This window comes from Carlito syrichta, unplaced genomic scaffold, assembly GCF_000164805.1.
Source record: "Carlito syrichta isolate Samal-C Ts95f unplaced genomic scaffold, Tarsius_syrichta-2.0.1 Scaffold302075, whole genome shotgun sequence".
Taxonomy (NCBI): domain Eukaryota; kingdom Metazoa; phylum Chordata; class Mammalia; order Primates; family Tarsiidae; genus Carlito; species Carlito syrichta.
Genome location: NW_007246171.1, coordinates 358,058 through 375,335, shown reverse-complemented (window position 1 = coordinate 375,335; position 17,278 = coordinate 358,058). Strand labels below are relative to the sequence as shown.

General features: G+C 56.5%; 1 protein-coding gene across 1 annotated transcript in view; it reads right to left on the bottom strand.

Annotated features, from left to right (window-relative positions):
* Positions 1 to 17,278, bottom strand: part of ALK (ALK receptor tyrosine kinase) — a 430,033-nt gene that overhangs the window by 69,582 nt on the left and 343,173 nt on the right. Inside the window, exon 6 of the mRNA XM_008056000.1 lies at positions 4,100 to 4,231. Coding sequence (XP_008054191.1) covers positions 4,100 to 4,231 — 132 coding nt within the window. The remainder of the gene's footprint in view (positions 1 to 4,099; positions 4,232 to 17,278) is intronic.

The window sequence follows — 17,278 nt, the reverse complement described above, 5'->3', positions numbered from 1 at the left end:
CCCAGCCATCGTGACACCAAGTCCCCTACGAGAGACGCATTGGTAGGTGATGGAGACAGGGCCTGTGTGTAGCGGTTGGCACGGCCACGTGTATGCCAGGCCTTTCCTCTCCGCGACAACTCCGCTAATGTTTGGATCAATACGTGCTCTATGTCTTCCTGAAAATGAAGAGTCGTGGGGAAAGTACTGGAAGAAATATGCCAAAGTGTGGCGGTTCTCTCTGGGCGTCTGGTGGGAAGGGGGGTGTGTAGCAGTTGTTATTTTCTCCCGTGTACTTTTCTAGATTTTCTGAGTGTTTTGCTATCAGCATGATTTATTTTCCAATAAATAAAAAACTAAGAAACGGCTTTTGCCTGGTAGAAGGTGTGATCCCACCAGTCAGGTGAGAGGCCAAGTCTGTGCAAGGTCATGCTCTGCCCGCAACACTCGGCGTTCACTGACCCCCTACCCCAGGGCATCGGGGAGGGGGGAACGCATGGCCCCTTGCTGGGAGCCGCATGCTGAAGCGCCGGGACATCGGGACACAGGGGTCCAGCAGGCCAGCAGATGTCCTTCAGTGTGATCAGTATCTGGGCATGTCCCTCAGATTTGGCCATGTCTAACTAGAAACCTACGGATGACTGTGCTGGTTGGGGGAAGGGAGTGGCATGCGGGGTGTGGGTCTGGCGGTGCAAGGAAGTGCCATGACCCCTCAGACCCTTCCGATGCCCTGGACAACCCCTAGCGTCTCCAAGGGTTGCAGAGGGATGACATGCGACCTGTGTTCTGTTCCCTCCAAGCTCCAGCCATGGGAGGCCTTGACCCGACACGCATGGTCCTCACGAGGGCCCCCACAGAGCTACAGAGTGAGCACCTGGCAGAGAAGATGCCTTTGCAGGCTCCAGACCGTGGGGTGGCCTGTGCCATCGGGAGCCCTTCCCTGGGACTCGGGCGTTGGTTCTGGAAACCACTCCCATGAAGAGAACAGCTGCAACGCCGATGATCCTGGCTGCACTTGCTGAGTGTCCCCGGAGCCAGGAGTGGATCCAAGCACCTGCTACTCCCCAGACTTCAGCGCGGCAGGCCTCGTGTTACAGGAGGGGAAACAGAGGCCTGGAGGAGGAGGTTGGTGGTTGGAGCCCCCCAGAAAGGGACTCTTCCTGGCCCTGCATCCTGGCAGGTCTGTGACTGGACGCAGTGCTCAGCACAGCCAAACTCAACACGCGCCTCAGCCACAATGGGTCGAGGGCCTGGCTCTGAAGTGAGACTGGGTCGGAACCCCACTCAGCCACCGGCTCGCAGGCAGGTCATTCATGGGTCACCTGACCCCCAGCTTCCTCGGCTCTGAGGTGGCGTGGGAGCACATGCTGGATGCTGGGAGGGTAGGGTGAGCTTACACCTGGCAAGGGCTCCCAGCGGCTCCTGGCATGTGAGGCTCAGCCCAGGGCAGCCAGGGCAAGTGTCACAGTAAGGGAGGGTTCTGGAATCAGCATGAGTGCTGCAGGGAAACTGCCACAGAGTCAGAGAAAGGACACACAAGCAAGAAAAAAGCATCTCTGCTGGGGGTGCTGCTGAGCCAGGGTAGGGAGAGGCAGGGAGAGGGGCTCTAAAGGGAGCACTGCCTCTGCAGCCCAGCCTTTGGGGGTGTTCTCCAGGCTGGAGCTGGGATCCTGACAGTTCTTCCAATGCGACTGAAAAAAACCGCCGGGCCCCAGGCTCCTGCCCTTGGTCCTGCACTGACTGACCCCAAGCCTAGAGCTGGCTGGGAACCTGCCGTGGCAGGTGTGAAGTCGTGGAAATGCCCTGGGTCCACAGTAATGGGCTGACTCCTGAGGGCTCAGGACTGTCATCCTAGCTCTGTCCTGGACACGCCATGTGACCCTGAGCAAGTCAATGGCCTGGACCTGGTCTTCATTTTCCTGTCTGTAGGTCGGGGCATGGCCCGCCTGGCCCATGTCCCAGCTGGGGAGTGAGTATCAAACAACCCTTTAAATGCCATTGCAAAGGCATGTGGCTCAAAGGCACTGCTGGGCACACTGCAGACACTGGGGCACAGGATGCACACAGGCCCGACCCTCGCTGGGACAGGCTGGCTCTGTGCAGGACATGGGGGCAGGCAGGGCCCTGGAGGAGGTCGGGGCAGGTGCAGAGTAGGCCTGGTTCTCTGAAACACAGCTCAGCCCCACTGTGATTGGAAAATGTCACCTGAATGTCAAGTGTAAAACTGAGAAATGGATTTCATCATCGCTTCATTTCAAGGAGAGTGAATACATCTTTTCCCCCAAGGGGTCCAGGTGGCTGGGGGCACGGTGAGGTTTTAAAGCTATTTTGCAAATCCCTCGGGTCAGTGGCTGCCTCACACTGGCCTGAGAATGAGCCCTCACCCCTGCCTGCCTCGTTCCCAGTTCAGCCTCTGAGGTTACCCTGCCCGTGCCAAACCATCAATGTTGTGGGCGGGCGCCGTGTCCCTCACCTCTCCCCAGGGTCTGACACATTTTCCAGCTCATGGTGTGTGACCTGCACATGCATGGCTTCCCCGGCAAACACACAAGGCGCTCGAGTGGGGTCACACCTCATGGGGCAGCAGAGAGCGTGTCCCATGGGGAGCCCTGGCTGGGTGTCTCCTGTCCTCAACACCTGCCGGGCTACAGCCAACCATGACCTCTACAGAGTCCAGTCAAAGAGGAGTCAGGGAGCACCCAAGCTGTGCTGGTGTTGTTGGTACAGGGAAGTGACCAGGCCCAGCCTGTCCATAGAGAGGATGAGAGACACAAAATCACCTCCCTTCCACACAATGGCCACGCACCCACAGCAGGGCCAGAGTAGAAAGCCGACGGAGAAGTACCAGCCAGGGTGTGGAGATGTCAGAACTCTCACACACTGTGGTGTGCAGAGTAGCTGCTTTGGAAATAGCTCGGCAGGCTCTCAGTATGTCCAGTGTGGAATCGTCACATGGCCTAGCTGTATATACTCAAGAGAATTCAGGACACGCGCCCACACAAACACTTGTGCCGGCAGGTTCACAGCAGCATAAGGGCAATAGTCCCAAACCGGAAGCAACCCACGTGCCCGTCCGCTGATGAGCAGAGAAGTGGAATGTGGCATCTTCACACAATGGAATCGGATTCTGCCATAAAAGGGAGGGACGCCCCGCGCACGCCGCAGTGTGAGCGACCTCCAAGACGTTGTTCCAACTGAAGAAAACTAACCCCCCAAGGATATACCCGGCATGATTCAGTTCCTAGGAAAATGCCCAGAATGGGTACAGCTAATCAACAGAGAGAAGGTGAGTGGCTGGCTCAGGTGGGAGGTGATGGGGTGAGGGGGGATGGAGCAAAATGTGGAGGGAGAGGTAGCTGGGGGCTCCTTTCTGGGGTGACAAAACGCTCTAGAATTAGATCGAGGATAGGGTTGCATAACCCTGAGACTAGAACCACGGGGTGCCGCAGTGCACACTGAGGTGGGGGAGTTGTATGGCACGCACACTTTACCTCAAAGGGATTAGCAGAAAGTGATGGAAGGGAGGGCGTTGGATGGGTACGCCGAGTTGGGGGGCAGTTTAGAGGAAGAGGGACAATTGTCCTTGAGGGAGAGACCGGGGGAAGCTTCCTGGCAGAGTCGACCCCAGGGCAGTCTTGGAAGAGTAGACGGGACCTGAGAACGGGACGGGTCTCTGGGCAGAGGGGCCCAGCGACAGACCACAGAGGCCGGAGGGAGCTGTGAGGTGGCTTCAGCCAGCAGGAGCCAGGGTGATGGAAGGTGGGGAGGGTAAGAGGCGGTTGAGGTGGATGAGGCAGGGAGTCTGGTGTGGCGGGCTTCAGTGTCACGTGTAGCTGGGCTTTACCCTGTATGCTGTCCCAGTGCCTTGAGGCTGCTGAGAGTGTCTCTCTCAAGACCTTGTTTGGGCCTTGCCTCACATGAGCCCAGGCCATGGAGGACTGGTCACTTCTGATCATGCATCTCAGCTCTGCCTCTTGAAGACCGCATGGCTTTGCTGGGAGGGGAGTCACAAGCATCCACGGGTGTGGGGAAGACTGTCCATGCTTGGCAGCCTGGAGTGGGTGCAGGAGGGGCAGGAGGGGCTGTGGGCGTGGTGTGGTGGGACGGTGGCTTTACTCACGGCACAGCTGGCCCTCGTCCTCGCCCTGGGCACAGTCCCAGTGGAAGTCGCAGGCCCGTCCCAGCTGTAGCACTGTCCTGTCCCGGCAGGTGAAGGTGCTCTGCAGTGCCATCTTGGAGCCTCGGGATGTTCCTGGAGAGACACAGACATACACCAGGGTCACCGACTGCCTGGCGGACTGGCCCCGTGGCAGGCTCAGGGCCCATGTCAATCCGCCCTGCTGTTCACATCCTAAGGCCCAAGGAGACATGGCATCTCCACCGGCCACGCTGGTGGCAACACCAACAGGCCCAGAGGAAGAAAGATCCCCCCACCCCGCAGCCTGCTGGGGTCCCGCTTTCCAGGGGGGAGAGCGGCAGAGTGGTCCACTTCCAATATACTCTGGAGTCCTCAGACCCACAGCTCTGGGGGCCCGGTGGACAGCCCACAGGAGAGTCTCCTCTCACACAGACTGCTCTCTCCCTGGGTGAACGTGGGGCACGGGGAGGGGTGCCTGGCCTAGCACAGTCCCAGATTTTTGGCCCCAGATGCCCCCGCTAGAGTGATGTGTTGAACGGACCCTAGAACACTCAGCACTTCTACTGTGGATTGCCAAGAACACTCTCCGGAGAGCAGGGCCCTGGGTTCCCACCTGGCTCCTCTGTGCCTGGCTAGGGGGGAGTGACTGACCACATCCCTGATCCAGCTGGTCCCTGCCTCCCTTCTATAAAAGGAGGGATTTTGATGGCATCTCTGATATTTGCTTCAGGCTGAACATCTTAGACAAAGCATACTGTCCAGTGGGGGAGGGAGGGGCAGTTATAATGCAGACTGGCGGTATTGTTTCTGTATTATGATAAGAACAAAGCTTTACAATACTTAATTAGCCGGTAACCACTGGCGTTCTTGCCAGATGGGAGTCTGAGGGTCCAGGGAGCAGGAGGCTGGCCTGGTCAGGCCTCCCTACTGACCAGACAGCTTTGCCGGGGGCTGCCTCGCAATGGCCTGGCTGGTGCCCGCCCCCTCAGCTTGCGGTTGATGTGGGGTGGGGTAGCTCTGGGCCTGAGATGAGCAGGCCCTGCTGGGTGGACCCCTAGGGGGCCTGCCTGATCCTCTGCCGATTTTCTAACCTCTCCTCTGTCTCCCTCATCCCACTCTCCTTAGTGGGGAGGGTGAGCCAGTGCCCCACCGTCCAAGTCCCCAGCCCCTCTGAGCCTCACCTGGGGGACGCTTCTCCAGCCCTGGCTGCAAATCAGACTCGCTAATGCTTACGTGGAACCCACCAGGCTGGGTGATCTCTGACATCTAAAATTCCATGATTTTCTGCTTCGTTGGACGGTTCTCGGCAGCACGGACATGACACTGACATCAGTCCCAGTCTGTTCATTTCCAGAGTCCCTCCTTAGCACACCTGGCCCTAGGAGGAGGCTGGGTAGGTCTTGAAAGGGCCCGTTTCCAAAGTGGGAAAACTGAGGTCAGAGAGGTTCAGTGAGTAGGGCCACATAGACCCAGCCTGGCAGCCTGCAAAGTGGCCCTCTCTGTCTCATGGAGGGAGACGCAAAAGGGGCCTTGTGCCTTCTTTCCCAGGACGGTCCAGATAAGGCTCAGTTTGCCAGAGGACAGTAGGCGGCCACCTGACACTGTCACCGGCCTCCAGCCTGGCTGGACTTTCTCTGCAACACCTGGTCACAGGAGATCAAACCTCCCCCATTCCTCCACGGAAACCCCCTCATCTGCTCCTCCAAGACCCCACAATCGGAGCCTAAATTGCCTTCACTGTCCCATCTCCCTCTGCCTCCCCCCATGAGCTCTGGGCCGCAGACTCCCCGAGGGAGCCCACCATGGTCATGTGAGTCACGTGCTGGTCATGGAACGGTCATGGGATAGTCATGTGATGTGTAACCCATAGTCTGCCTATCAATTCCTGCTGACTGCCATGTCTAGTGCACAGACACCACTTGTGACCATCTCCACACCTTCCTCCACCCTCACATGGCCTTGTTTCATGCAACCGGCCTCTGGAACACACCTGTGTATTCCTGTGTTCTCCGTCAGGCTGTTTGCGCCTTGGGAAGTCACCTCAGCCCTAGCCAGCGCCTGGCCCTGGAGTGTTCATGAACAGTTGCACATGAGGCTATCTGTCTCCCATCGACTGAACAATGGGTCCCAGAAAGCCACCCCGAATACCGGGCCCTGTGAGTGCATTGCCTCTTGTGGCAAAGGGCTTTGCTGGCATGATTAAGTTGAGGCTCTGTAGATGGGGTGGTCGGCCTTGATCACAGGAGCCAAGGTTATCACAAAGGTCCTTCAAGATGGAGGTAAGAGGGTCCAGGTGAGAAGGAGAGGGTGTGGACATGCAGGCTGGGGTTGGGGCCATGGAAGGACGTAAGAACCTGCCCTGTCCCGTGAGACTGCAGGGTGGTGAAGCCCATGACAGACGCCTACCCTCAGGAACTGGGAGAGAGCCCACGCGGCTCTATTTGCAGGAGTCTGTTACGGCAGTGACAGGACATGAGCTCACCATCCCAGACTGCCCCACACTCGCCGAGGTCGCGGACTGAGTCAGCTGTGGCTCTGACACTGAAGCCTGGGAACTTCAGACCAACTTCTCGGTTCTTGAGCCCATTTTGGGACTCGATCTCTGTGCTTCCCTGCATGGGCTGCCTCTACCCTTTTCTTCCTCACAGAGAAAGAAAACGCCACCCCCTCCATCCCTGGGTCTCCAGACAGCCCAAGACAATGTCCCCCTGGATAACTCGGGGACTCTAAGCACAGGGAGAGGCAGAGAGCAGACTCCCTGTCCTCCTCCCAGTTCCAAATACAGCTGACCCTTGAACAAAATGGGTTTGAATCCACTTGCACGTGGGTTTTTTCTAACTGAACGCAGATGGAAAATACAGTGTTCTCGGGTCACGAGGCTGGAGCCTGGAGGGCCTTCTGCATACGTGGCTAAACTGGGCTGGCTGTGGGACTTGGGATGTGGGGTCCCAGGGCCCATCCGCTGACCAAGGCTGCATTCTCAGACACAGATGCGGGTCAAAGTGCGAGAAGAATGGCAGAAAGAGACACATGCTCTCATCAGAAGGTAAATATCAAGTTCACCGGAAGTTGCCATGCTGTGTGTCAGCTCATCTGCCATGAGTGTGCTCTTGGGAGTTGGGAGGTTCCGGTCCCTGGAAGGTGCAGGGGTTAGGCCGGGCGACCGTGGGTCCCGCAGGCAGGAGCTCACCAGGTGTTGTACTTGCTCACTGACTCATGCCTACCGGGACTGGCAACTCCATCACTTCCTCTTAGGAAAGGGAAACAGGGCCGTTCAGGGATGCTGCAGGTCTGTCTGGCCCTCTGTCAAGGACAGGAGTTCAAGGTTGGAAAGAAATTTCCCCTTCACACTTGCTAGGTGAGTTCATTTCCAAAACATTTTTTTCTTAAACCTTATCTCAGGAGATCATTAAATACAGTGAAGCCCTCATGGCCCTCTGCCAGCCCTTCCCAGAAAACTCTTACCCCGGGAGAGCTCCCTCCACCTGCCTCCACCTCCCTCCACCTCCTGTACCTGTAGAGAAGCCTGGGCATGTCTGTCCACCTCTTCTTGCCCCTATGGAGAAACCCAGGTGGTATCTCCCATTCCCACTGCCCATCCTAATGCACACACTCCAGCTACCTCTCATTCTCAAAACGGGCCTTACAGCTTCTTTTACTCTCCTCCATCCTAAAAATATAAGCCAGCGGTCTCAAGTTCAAAAGCAGAGTAAAAGAACCAGGACAAGGCCCAAGTTCCACCACCCAGAGGCAACATTTTTAACACCTCAGTAGATTTCTCTCCAGTCAGTGTTTGCCGCCTGCACTTTATGAATACGTACAGTGGTCGTATGTATAAAGGCCTTAAAGCAATTTAGGTTGTCATCCAAGCTTTTCCAAGAGCTTTAAAAATTCCCCATAAAATACTTTTTAATGGCTGCAATCTGGTACAATCCGTACCATCATTTATTTAAACATTATTCAGTGATTGGGCTGCTAGTCTGTTTATAATTCCACTTTGAAGAATATCTTTGAGCATAAACCTTTGCCTGCATTTCAGATTATTTTCGTAGCACAGATTCCCAGAAGTAGAATTACAGAATCAAAAGGTATAAACATTTTAAAAGCTCTTAATACATATTGCCAAATTGCTTCCTAGAAGTTAATCCAATTTCCACCATCTCCAGCTGTGTTCACACACGCATGTCCCTCGAAGACATCCTGGCCAGCCAAGTATTATTATGATTTTATGTTTAACTAAAGGTAGCTCCCTGCTGTTTTACTTGGGATTTTTTTGATAGTCAGAGAGGTTGAATTTTTTTTCCCCACATTGTCTAGCTTTTATTTTTCAACTCAGCATTTGAGAGAATGGTCGGTGTATCTCTTAAGTGCTTGATGTTTGTATGAGATCATTATGAAGGATGTGAAATGATATGTTTGACCACTTTCCTCAGTTTTTAATGTATATTTTCAATGTATTTTGACAAACCAGTGTTTTAACTTTTCACGCAACCCAAACCCGTTCACATCTTCCTTGGCGATTTCTTTCTTGGCCCTGACGCTTGGAGTTTGTTCCATGTGGGATCAGCAGGTGATCTCTGGGTGACCTCTCCTCTGGGCAGGCCCCCGGCCGCCTTCTGGGCTTTTGGCACTGGGATCGCCCTCCCTCCCATCTGTGCCATTTCCAGTGGGGTTTTTCCTTGGCCCATGACTTCTTGCATTGAACGTGGTAGACGTCCTGCGTCTGCTTCGCGAGCTGCTATATGCCTGTCCTTCTCACCTAGCAGCAAGACTCAAGGGAGGGATCAAGCACCAACAGACGTGCCAGGTGTACAGACCCCTACCCACCTCCACGTTGGGGAGCTGAACTGATCCTCTGTGCTAGCTGAGGGCGGTGGGACCAGACCTGTTGCACAGTCAGAATAGGTTGGTGGAGGCCCACGTTTCGGGAGCCCTCGTACTCTCCTGTGTGTTGTGTCTGTCTGTGGAGGTCATCCAAGAGACTGATGTCCTCGGGTGGTGGCGGTGGGCACGAAAGGTCAGGACGTCAGTGTCCTGACCCTCACCCACAAGCGAAGGGTCCAGGGATGGGGTGGGCCTGCGTGTCACCCCTGGGCCTCTCTGCCCCGCCCAGAGGAGCCACACTGCTCTTCCAGCTCCTCCCGTCCTCCCCCAGCCGGAGCATCCAGCCCCCCTGCACAGTCTCCCCTGTCCCACAGGGAGCTCTATGCTCACAAGAGATGCAATCAGAGGACACCTGGCCCTCCGATCCTATGGCCAGCCCAAACTTGGAACTCTTGAGCCACAAGTCATCGCCTCCAGGTCTGTGTTTCATGGGGCCCGTAAACCCAGGAAGGGGAGGACCTTTGGAGAATGGTGTTGCTCCTGGGCCCGAATCTCCTGGTGTGTCTTCTCTGTGTTTATAGATGATTGCCCTGGCTATGGCGTAGGGTCCCTGGGACCCTGGTGGGTTCTAGGCTGCCTCCAGAGCATGGGGACGGGGCTGGGGCCTGTAGAACCCATGGGCGTGCGTAAATCCTGACCCCGCAGTCACAGAAAGTGGAGGAGGCCTAAGACTCAGCCCTGCTGTGAAGGGTCGGCAACCTCAAACTTGTAGGCGTCTTCCCTATGGAAGCAGGAGTTCCCGCCGACTCACAGTGGAAGTCACAGGACAATGAACCGTCCCCATCCCTGCCTTTCTAGGGCACATAGCAGTTCACTACCTGTTTTCTTAATTCTCTGTTTGCATCTCACAAAAAAACTGCAGAACAATTATTATTCCCATTTGGCCAGTCAGAAGACTGAGGATTTGAGAGCCTAGACAATGTGCAAGTGATTTTTAAACAACCAAGCACTGTAGAACGTAGCTGTGACTTCCTGGTGCCAGAAGGGGGTCTCCCGACCTGTGGGGCGCAGGTAGGTCCAGTACCGGCCACGAGATTGCGGGTAGGCTTCTCTCCCGTGACTCAGGGTGCCCCCCTGACTGCCCATAGGAGCCTGGGGAGTGAGGGATGCTCTTGGAGACAGGCTCTACTGGACCTGCAACATTCACGTCCCTGAGGAGAGCCCCTTGGCACCCGTGTTTTAAAGGATCCCCGCGTGACTTGGGACATAGGGCTGAGGACCGCTTCCTGGGAGGGTGGGAGGTCTCAGGCTGAGACACCCGTGTGTCTGGGGTGGGTCTCTCTCTTTTCCTGCCTCCTCTGCCCTTGGGGAGAGGGTGTTGGCCTGGAATCCTGGCTCCAAAGTCCCTCGTCTCTGACATCCTGATCCCAGGGTTCCAGGCAATGGTGGTTGGTGGCTACTTGTTGATGGGGTCGGCTGGGGACAGTCAGTGTTGGCTGCACCCAGACTGGTGTAGCCATGAGTCGCCCTGGAGCCTCCACTACCCATACCGCTCCCTGAGCTGTGCCCACACCCCCTCGGTCCCTGCCCCAGTCACCCGTCTCGGTGCTCCACGTCGTCACTCCTGAAACTGCAGCCGTGCCGTATGCTGGTTGTCTCCTCTCTGGAATGGAAATGCACGGAGACACCAGCCAAGTGAGATACCAGCCCAGCCCATACCACGACCCAGGTTATGGGTCCTGAGGCGAGGCACTGCCCCATGCCGCGGGTGACCACCGGCTCCCTCTTGAGAATGCCTGCCCTGATTGCGCATTCCAAGCAGAAGCCCACACACACCCAACCCCAGTTGCGACGTGGAGACTGGATGCCACAACGCCCACACGACTCTCCTAACTCAGATTTCTTTTTTAAATGAATGACAAATGTTAGGGCACGTACTTAATTTTTAATTAAGGAGATGTAAGTGTCATTTAAAAAAGAGGTGCAGTTTTTGACTGTCTGGCCCCGTCTCACTTGCTCAGGAATTGGCGAAAGGGAGGGGCTGGTGCTCAGAGGGTCGGGCCTGGCCTTGGGCAGGAGCTGGAGCCCGGGGGCTGGGTCAGGCCCTGGACTGGGAGAACCCGGCACCCACAGGTGGACAGGCCAAGACGTGCACCAGAGGGCGACACCATGAGAATGTAGTCAAGGGCAGGGCTACGACTGTGGCTCCCAGCTGTTGTTATGGGAGTGCCAGAACGCCTGCGGACTGTGTGAATGAACCTTGGCAGAGGTCTGGGCCTCAGAAGTTGTCATGTGGACAAGCCCATTAAAGAACTGGCTTCTTGGGTTCCTTCTCAATGTCAATCGGAGAGGGGCGGGCCTTGCTATGGACCGCTGTGGGGGCTGGGCAAGGGGACTGGATTCTGGGACGTGGGGGCTGGGTCCTGGGATGAGAGGCTGGGTCCTGGGATGTAGGGGTTTGGATTCTGGGATGAGGGGCGGGTTATGGGATGAGGTTCTGGGTTCTGGGATGAAGGCCTGGGATGTGGGGGACTGGGTTCTGGGACGGCGGACCGGGTTCTGGGATGGGGGAGCTGGGTTCTGGGATGAGGGGCTGGATTCTGGGATGTAGGGGTTTGGATTCTGGGATGAGGGGCTGGGTTCTGGGATGAGGGGTGGGATGTGGGGTCTGGGTTCTGGGACACAGGGGCTGGGCTCTGGGGTGGGGGCGGGGAGCTCAAGAATACCTGCAGTTGGGCTTTCAGCACCCGCCTTCCTGGGGTCCTCCCACCCTCGAGTGGCTTTCTGAATCAGCTCCTGATTGGTCCTGATCCGCTGTGAGGCCCTGCTGGGGGACCCCACGGGCTGTGGCACGGGCCTGGGTCTTGGTGTGATGTGGATGGTGCTCCCTCAGTCTCATGCTGAAATGTGACCCCAGAGTGGAGGGGGGGCTGGTGGGAGGGAACGGGTCGTGGGGCGGGTCTCTCTCGGAGGGTGTGGGGCCCTCCCTGCAGGGATGAGGTTTCGCCCTGTTCATGCGAGAACCGGCTTTTTAAAAGGGCCTGGCACTCTTCTCTCTGGCTCCCATTCACACAAGCTCTCCTTCCCTTCTGCCGTGACTGTAGCTTCCTGAGGCCTCAACAAAAGCAGATGCCAACACAATGCTTCCGGTACAGCCGCAAAACCATGAGTCCAATTAGCCGCTTTTTTGTTATAAATTACCAGCCTCAGCGAGTCTTTTAGGACAACGCAAAAATGACTAACACAACTCTTATTTAAAGAACTTAGACAAGAAAGAGAATTTTTTTTTGAGTTGGAGTCTCACACTGTTGCCCAGACTGGATTGCAGTGGCTTGATCGTGATGAGATCATGGCTCATAGAAGCCTTCATCTCCTGGGCTCAATTGATCCTCCCTCCTCAGCCTCTGAGTAGCTGGGACCACAGGCACTTGCCACCACACCTGGCTAATTTTTTATTTTTATTTTTGGAGAGAAGATCTTGCTATGTTGCCCAGGCTGGTCTTGAACTTCTGGGCTCAAGCAATCCTCTCACTTCGGCCTCGCAAAGTGGGAGATTTACAGGCGTGAGCCACTGCACTGGCCAAGAAAAGGAAACAATTTGTTAAGTCTTTTAAAAGATTATTCTGAGCGATCTGGAAGAAACCAGAGACGAATGAAGGTCCAGGCAGGGCAGGGCCCGGCAGGGGCTGTCACAGCGGGCCGGGCGCATCATGAAGGCAGCCTGGATGAGGCGGGCTCTGCGGGGAGGGGTTGGAGGTGACCTCTGTGGTACTGGCACTACCCCGTGGAGAGCATGAGAGAGGTCCAGATCGGTGGCGCTGGGGTGGGGTGGGGCAGCCCGCAGACACCACAGAGCCACCGAGGGCCTGTGTCAAACTCCCAACTCCTGGGACAACACTGGAGGGGCAGGTTCCTGTGGCCATCTCAGGAGGCAGAGAGCATCTCGGCTCTGCGGTTGTGCTGTCTGGAGGAAGAGCACATTTTCCTCTTCCATTGCGGCCTGTGCAGTCCTTTATTTTGTTGGCTGGTCCTTTTCCCAAGGTTTCCCCATTCCACATTTATCTCCATTGCTTTGCTGAAGAGACACACCAATAATTTTATTTTTAATATTATTAATGACCCCTGTGTACAGTTGCCCATTAATCTCCCTGGAAAGTGGCGATGCTTAAGCATTCTGCACCACGGCTCCCCATAAAATACGTCGCTTTCCCCGTTTGCTGGTTCAGTAAACAATGAGTGTTTCTGGCTGGACCTTGGAGAATTCGTACTAATCGCAAACAAATTACAGCTACACGAAGCCCGCTGCAGGCACCCAGCTTTGGACCACGCAGCGGGGAAGACTGCCTGGTGGGAATGGAGGCGGAGGGGGCCGGGGAGATGGAGGTCTGGTTCTGGGTGGAGGCCCTTGAGGTGGCTCCGTGCTCGGCCCCATAGGAGAAGGAGGCAGTGCACGCTCCTCCTCGTCCTCGCTCTTCCCTGTCACCCTCCTCCCTGTCATCCTCCTCCTTGTCACCCTTCTCTCCATCACTATCCTCCCTGTCCATGCTCTTCCCTGTCACCCTCCTCCGTGTCATCCTCCTCCTTGTCACCCTCCTCCCATCCATGCTCCTCCCCATCACCTTCCTCCTTGTCACCCTCCTCCCATCCATGCTTCTCCCTGTCACCCTCCACCCTGTCACCCTCCTCCCTGTCATCCTCCTCCTTGTCACCCTCCTCCTATCCATGCTCCTCCCTGTCACCCTTCTCCCTGTCACTATCCTCCTTGTCACCCTCCTCCCTGTCGCTCTCCTCCTATCCATGCCGCCGGGAGAGGTGTCTGTCCCGGTCATACTGCACTGAGCCCCAAGTGCCCTGGGCAGGTTTGGGGGTCTCAGCATTGCTGGAGGAGGCCCTGGTGGAGCCAGATCTGCAGGAGAATCACCTGCCGCAGGCTCGCACTGGGTTGTGCAGATGCGCCAGGGCCGGTGGGCACTCTGAGCCCACGAGCACGACAGCTCTGTGTGACGTGAACTTCAGAGATGCTCAGGGGAACCCAGGACTCGGTGCTGCCAGACTGGGTGCTGAGGCTCAGAGCAGGCGGGGGGCCCACATGCTGACACGCTGACGGAGGGTGTTGTGCTGGGCCTGCTCACAGGACAGCCTCGACCTGGAGACCCAAGCGTCCCTACGTGGCAGTTCCACGCCTGCCAGCCTCCCGCTGACCTCATGCCTTTCGTGGGAACTCCTGTGTGGCTCGCATGTCTTTCAGAACGTTATTTCTGAGTGTCAGGGGCCACAAAATGACGGAGACGCGTCCCAGGTAGCAGGAGGCTCCAGGGAGGCCGACAGGCCCCTGGTAGAGTCTGGCCTTTCTCAAGAGGCCCTGTTGTCCTGTGCCATGTGACCTATCCCTGCCTGTGATGGAGGGCAGCCTGGTCAGGGCAGGCCAATGCCCCGTGACACATGAGCCTTGCTCAAAAGCCAGGTCTGGGCTAACCAGAGACCTTTCTTCAGAATCTGAGTCTGGGCATGCTGGTCAGTGGTAAGGTCTGAGCTGAGAAAGGCAGGAGGATCTGAGGGCAGCCCCTCAGGGCCTTGTCTCGCTGAGGTTGAGAGGGAACTCATCAGAGCTGGAGGGGAGTCGAGCACCGCCACAGATGCCCAAGCCCTGGGTGAGGCCATGCTGCTGCCCCCACCCCCACTACCTGATTAGAGAGAGTGACTTGATCACATGGGCTGCCTTGGTGCAGAGGGAGACCCCTGCCACGTGAAGACAGGTGGGAAGCTGCTCTCCTGCCTCCCGCTACTCTCTGGTTCTGGTCCAGGCTGTCACCACCTTTCTGACGTGCCTCTGTTTCTTAGCGGTGACAGGAGTGGCATCTGACACCTGCCCCAGCAATTGGGCAGCTCAGGAGTTCAGCCACTCCTGGATGGGCAGAGCTTCACCTCCACCTGGGTGGAGTCTTCATGGGTGAGACATCTCCCGGCCCCCAACACCCAGCGAGGAAGGTAGGGTGGGCATTGCAAGCCCCTTAGCTTCAAATGGGGAAACAAAGTCATACCGCATGGGGCCTGGAGCCCTGGTTCCTGGATCCCAGTCTGGCTCTGAATCCATGCAATCTCTCTGATTCTCGGGCCACCTTTTCCTGCAGTGACTCGTTGCTGTCTAAGCACAAGACACTCCCACCACGCACACAGACCCCCACTTGTCCTTGAAGGTCTCTTGATGACATCCATATGCCACCAGCCTGCCCTGGGGCATGCTGCCAATGACCCTGGCCGTGCCAGGCTGCCCTCCAGGGAAAAGGCTCCCAGCCCCACAAGTGGCTCTGCAGGTGTGACCTCAGCCAAGTAAGAGTCACCGGCCATGAGAGGCACTGCTGTGTCCATGAGGCCCCAAACCCAAGATCCCGACGCCTCCCACGGCTCCTGCCTCCCTTGATCCATTTCTCTGCGTTCACCCAACATGAGGGGAACTTAATGCCCATGTGTGGGCACCCGAGTCAGGGTTCACAGAGCAGAGCGAAGAGAGACCTCCACACCTCCTGGTCTCCAGGATAGCCACCCCTGCATGGTATGGGGAGCCAACTGTGTGCATCTCTTCCCCATCCTGTGTTCTGTGACCCCACGGAGCACCCTGCACCTGGCCATCAAGGGAAGATTTATGCTACAGAAACTGGCAAATGGTGAGATGATGGCCCCACCCTCTGCCCATTCCAAGAGCCACTTGTTGACATCTGCCGGTACCTGTCTGCCTGTGTCCGAAGTCCCCAGGAGCCTGCACAGGGCACAGGTAGAGGCTGAAGCCCTCAGTCTCGACACGCCTGGGCAGCTCCATGGGTGTCTGTTCCATGGAATAATGACTGCTCCCGACTGAGCATTGCACATGCATTGGGTGCTACACTGGCAGTTCCCAAGCGTTAGCTCCTTCATGTCTTTAAACCTTAAGAGTAGGTAGCGTTGTTAGCCACCTTTTTGTAAGACAGAAAATGAGGTTCAGAGAGGTTAAGCAACTCATCCCAGATGACACAGTGTATAAGGGTGACACTGGGACTTGGATTCAGGCAGTCTGACTCTTAACCTGCATTCTTAACCTCTGCCTACATGGCTTCTCCACAGCAGGTTTAAGTTGGAAAAATATCTCCAGGTAAGAAAATGTTGGGAATTCAGTAATTTTCACTCAAGTGCAGCCGAGGGGCCGAGTGGTCCCTCCCCTCTGCCCAAGGCTGCCTCCGGCTCTGGAATTTGGCAGAAGGTGCTCACCTGGAGTGGCTCAATCAATATGCTTCTTCTGGAGATCCCAAACGCCTTCCCCACCCCCCCACCCCCACCTGAGCTGGGACGGGAGGCTGAGCAGGCCCACTGGGTGGTGAGGTCACACGGTCACACAGAACATGACGTCTAAATAGATACAGACAAGTCAGCACGCCCTCTGGGCCCCACACACACCAGGGCTCCCGCACACTCCAGGGGATCCCCACCTACCAGGGCGTCCCTACCACCAGGATTCTCACACCCAGCAGGGTTCTCACATACCCAGCAAGTCTCCAGCATCCAGCAGGGCTCCCCCACCCACCAGGGTCACATGCAGCGCTGTTCGGTCTAGGCTGTCTCGATAGGGAAGGACTCCCCAAGTTCAACTGTGTTATGGCATCCTCCCGGGTCCTGGGAGTGAACCGCGCCTGTCCACGGCTGGAGCCTTCTCCACCCATCCTGGGATGGCCCCGTGTCCTCGAAGATTCCCCACAGCCACTCCTGGAGCTCCTGCCACACCATGCCACTCATGCACAGTATGTTGTGGGCTCCGGCTTTCCCAGAAAATTGAGTGCGAAGGTTCAGCTGGGCTGTGGCTCTCACTTCCACTCTGACATATGAGCACAGTGACAGCCTCTGAGTTTTGGGGTCTGTGTCTCTGACAGTGGTTCGTGACCCCTGGTACGAGTGACGGAAGTACAGGATAACCAGTTAAAGTGCTGAGCGTGGGCAGCCCCCGCTGAGGGAGCTTTTCTGTCCTCTCAATAAATCCTTCTTCAAAAAAAAATTGGCAAGGAAAAAAAAATAAAAATAAAGTGCTCAGTATGTGCTTTGGGACCTGAGTGGGACAAAAGTGAGTCAGCAGAGACTGACAGTGAAGACGCTGGTGCCAGTCAGTTTCCAGTCACATGCCCAGGTACCCTGAACACCACACATCTCCATCCAAAGCCTCTTGGCAGGGTCCAGCCTACACTGTTTTTCCTCGAAGACATTTGTGACCCTTCCAGGGCGCAGGATCCTCAGGACCCTCCCTTCCTTCCCACGGCACACTGCAACCCTCCTTCTGGCTTCTAGAAAGACGGGTCACACTTCTGAAGTCCCACC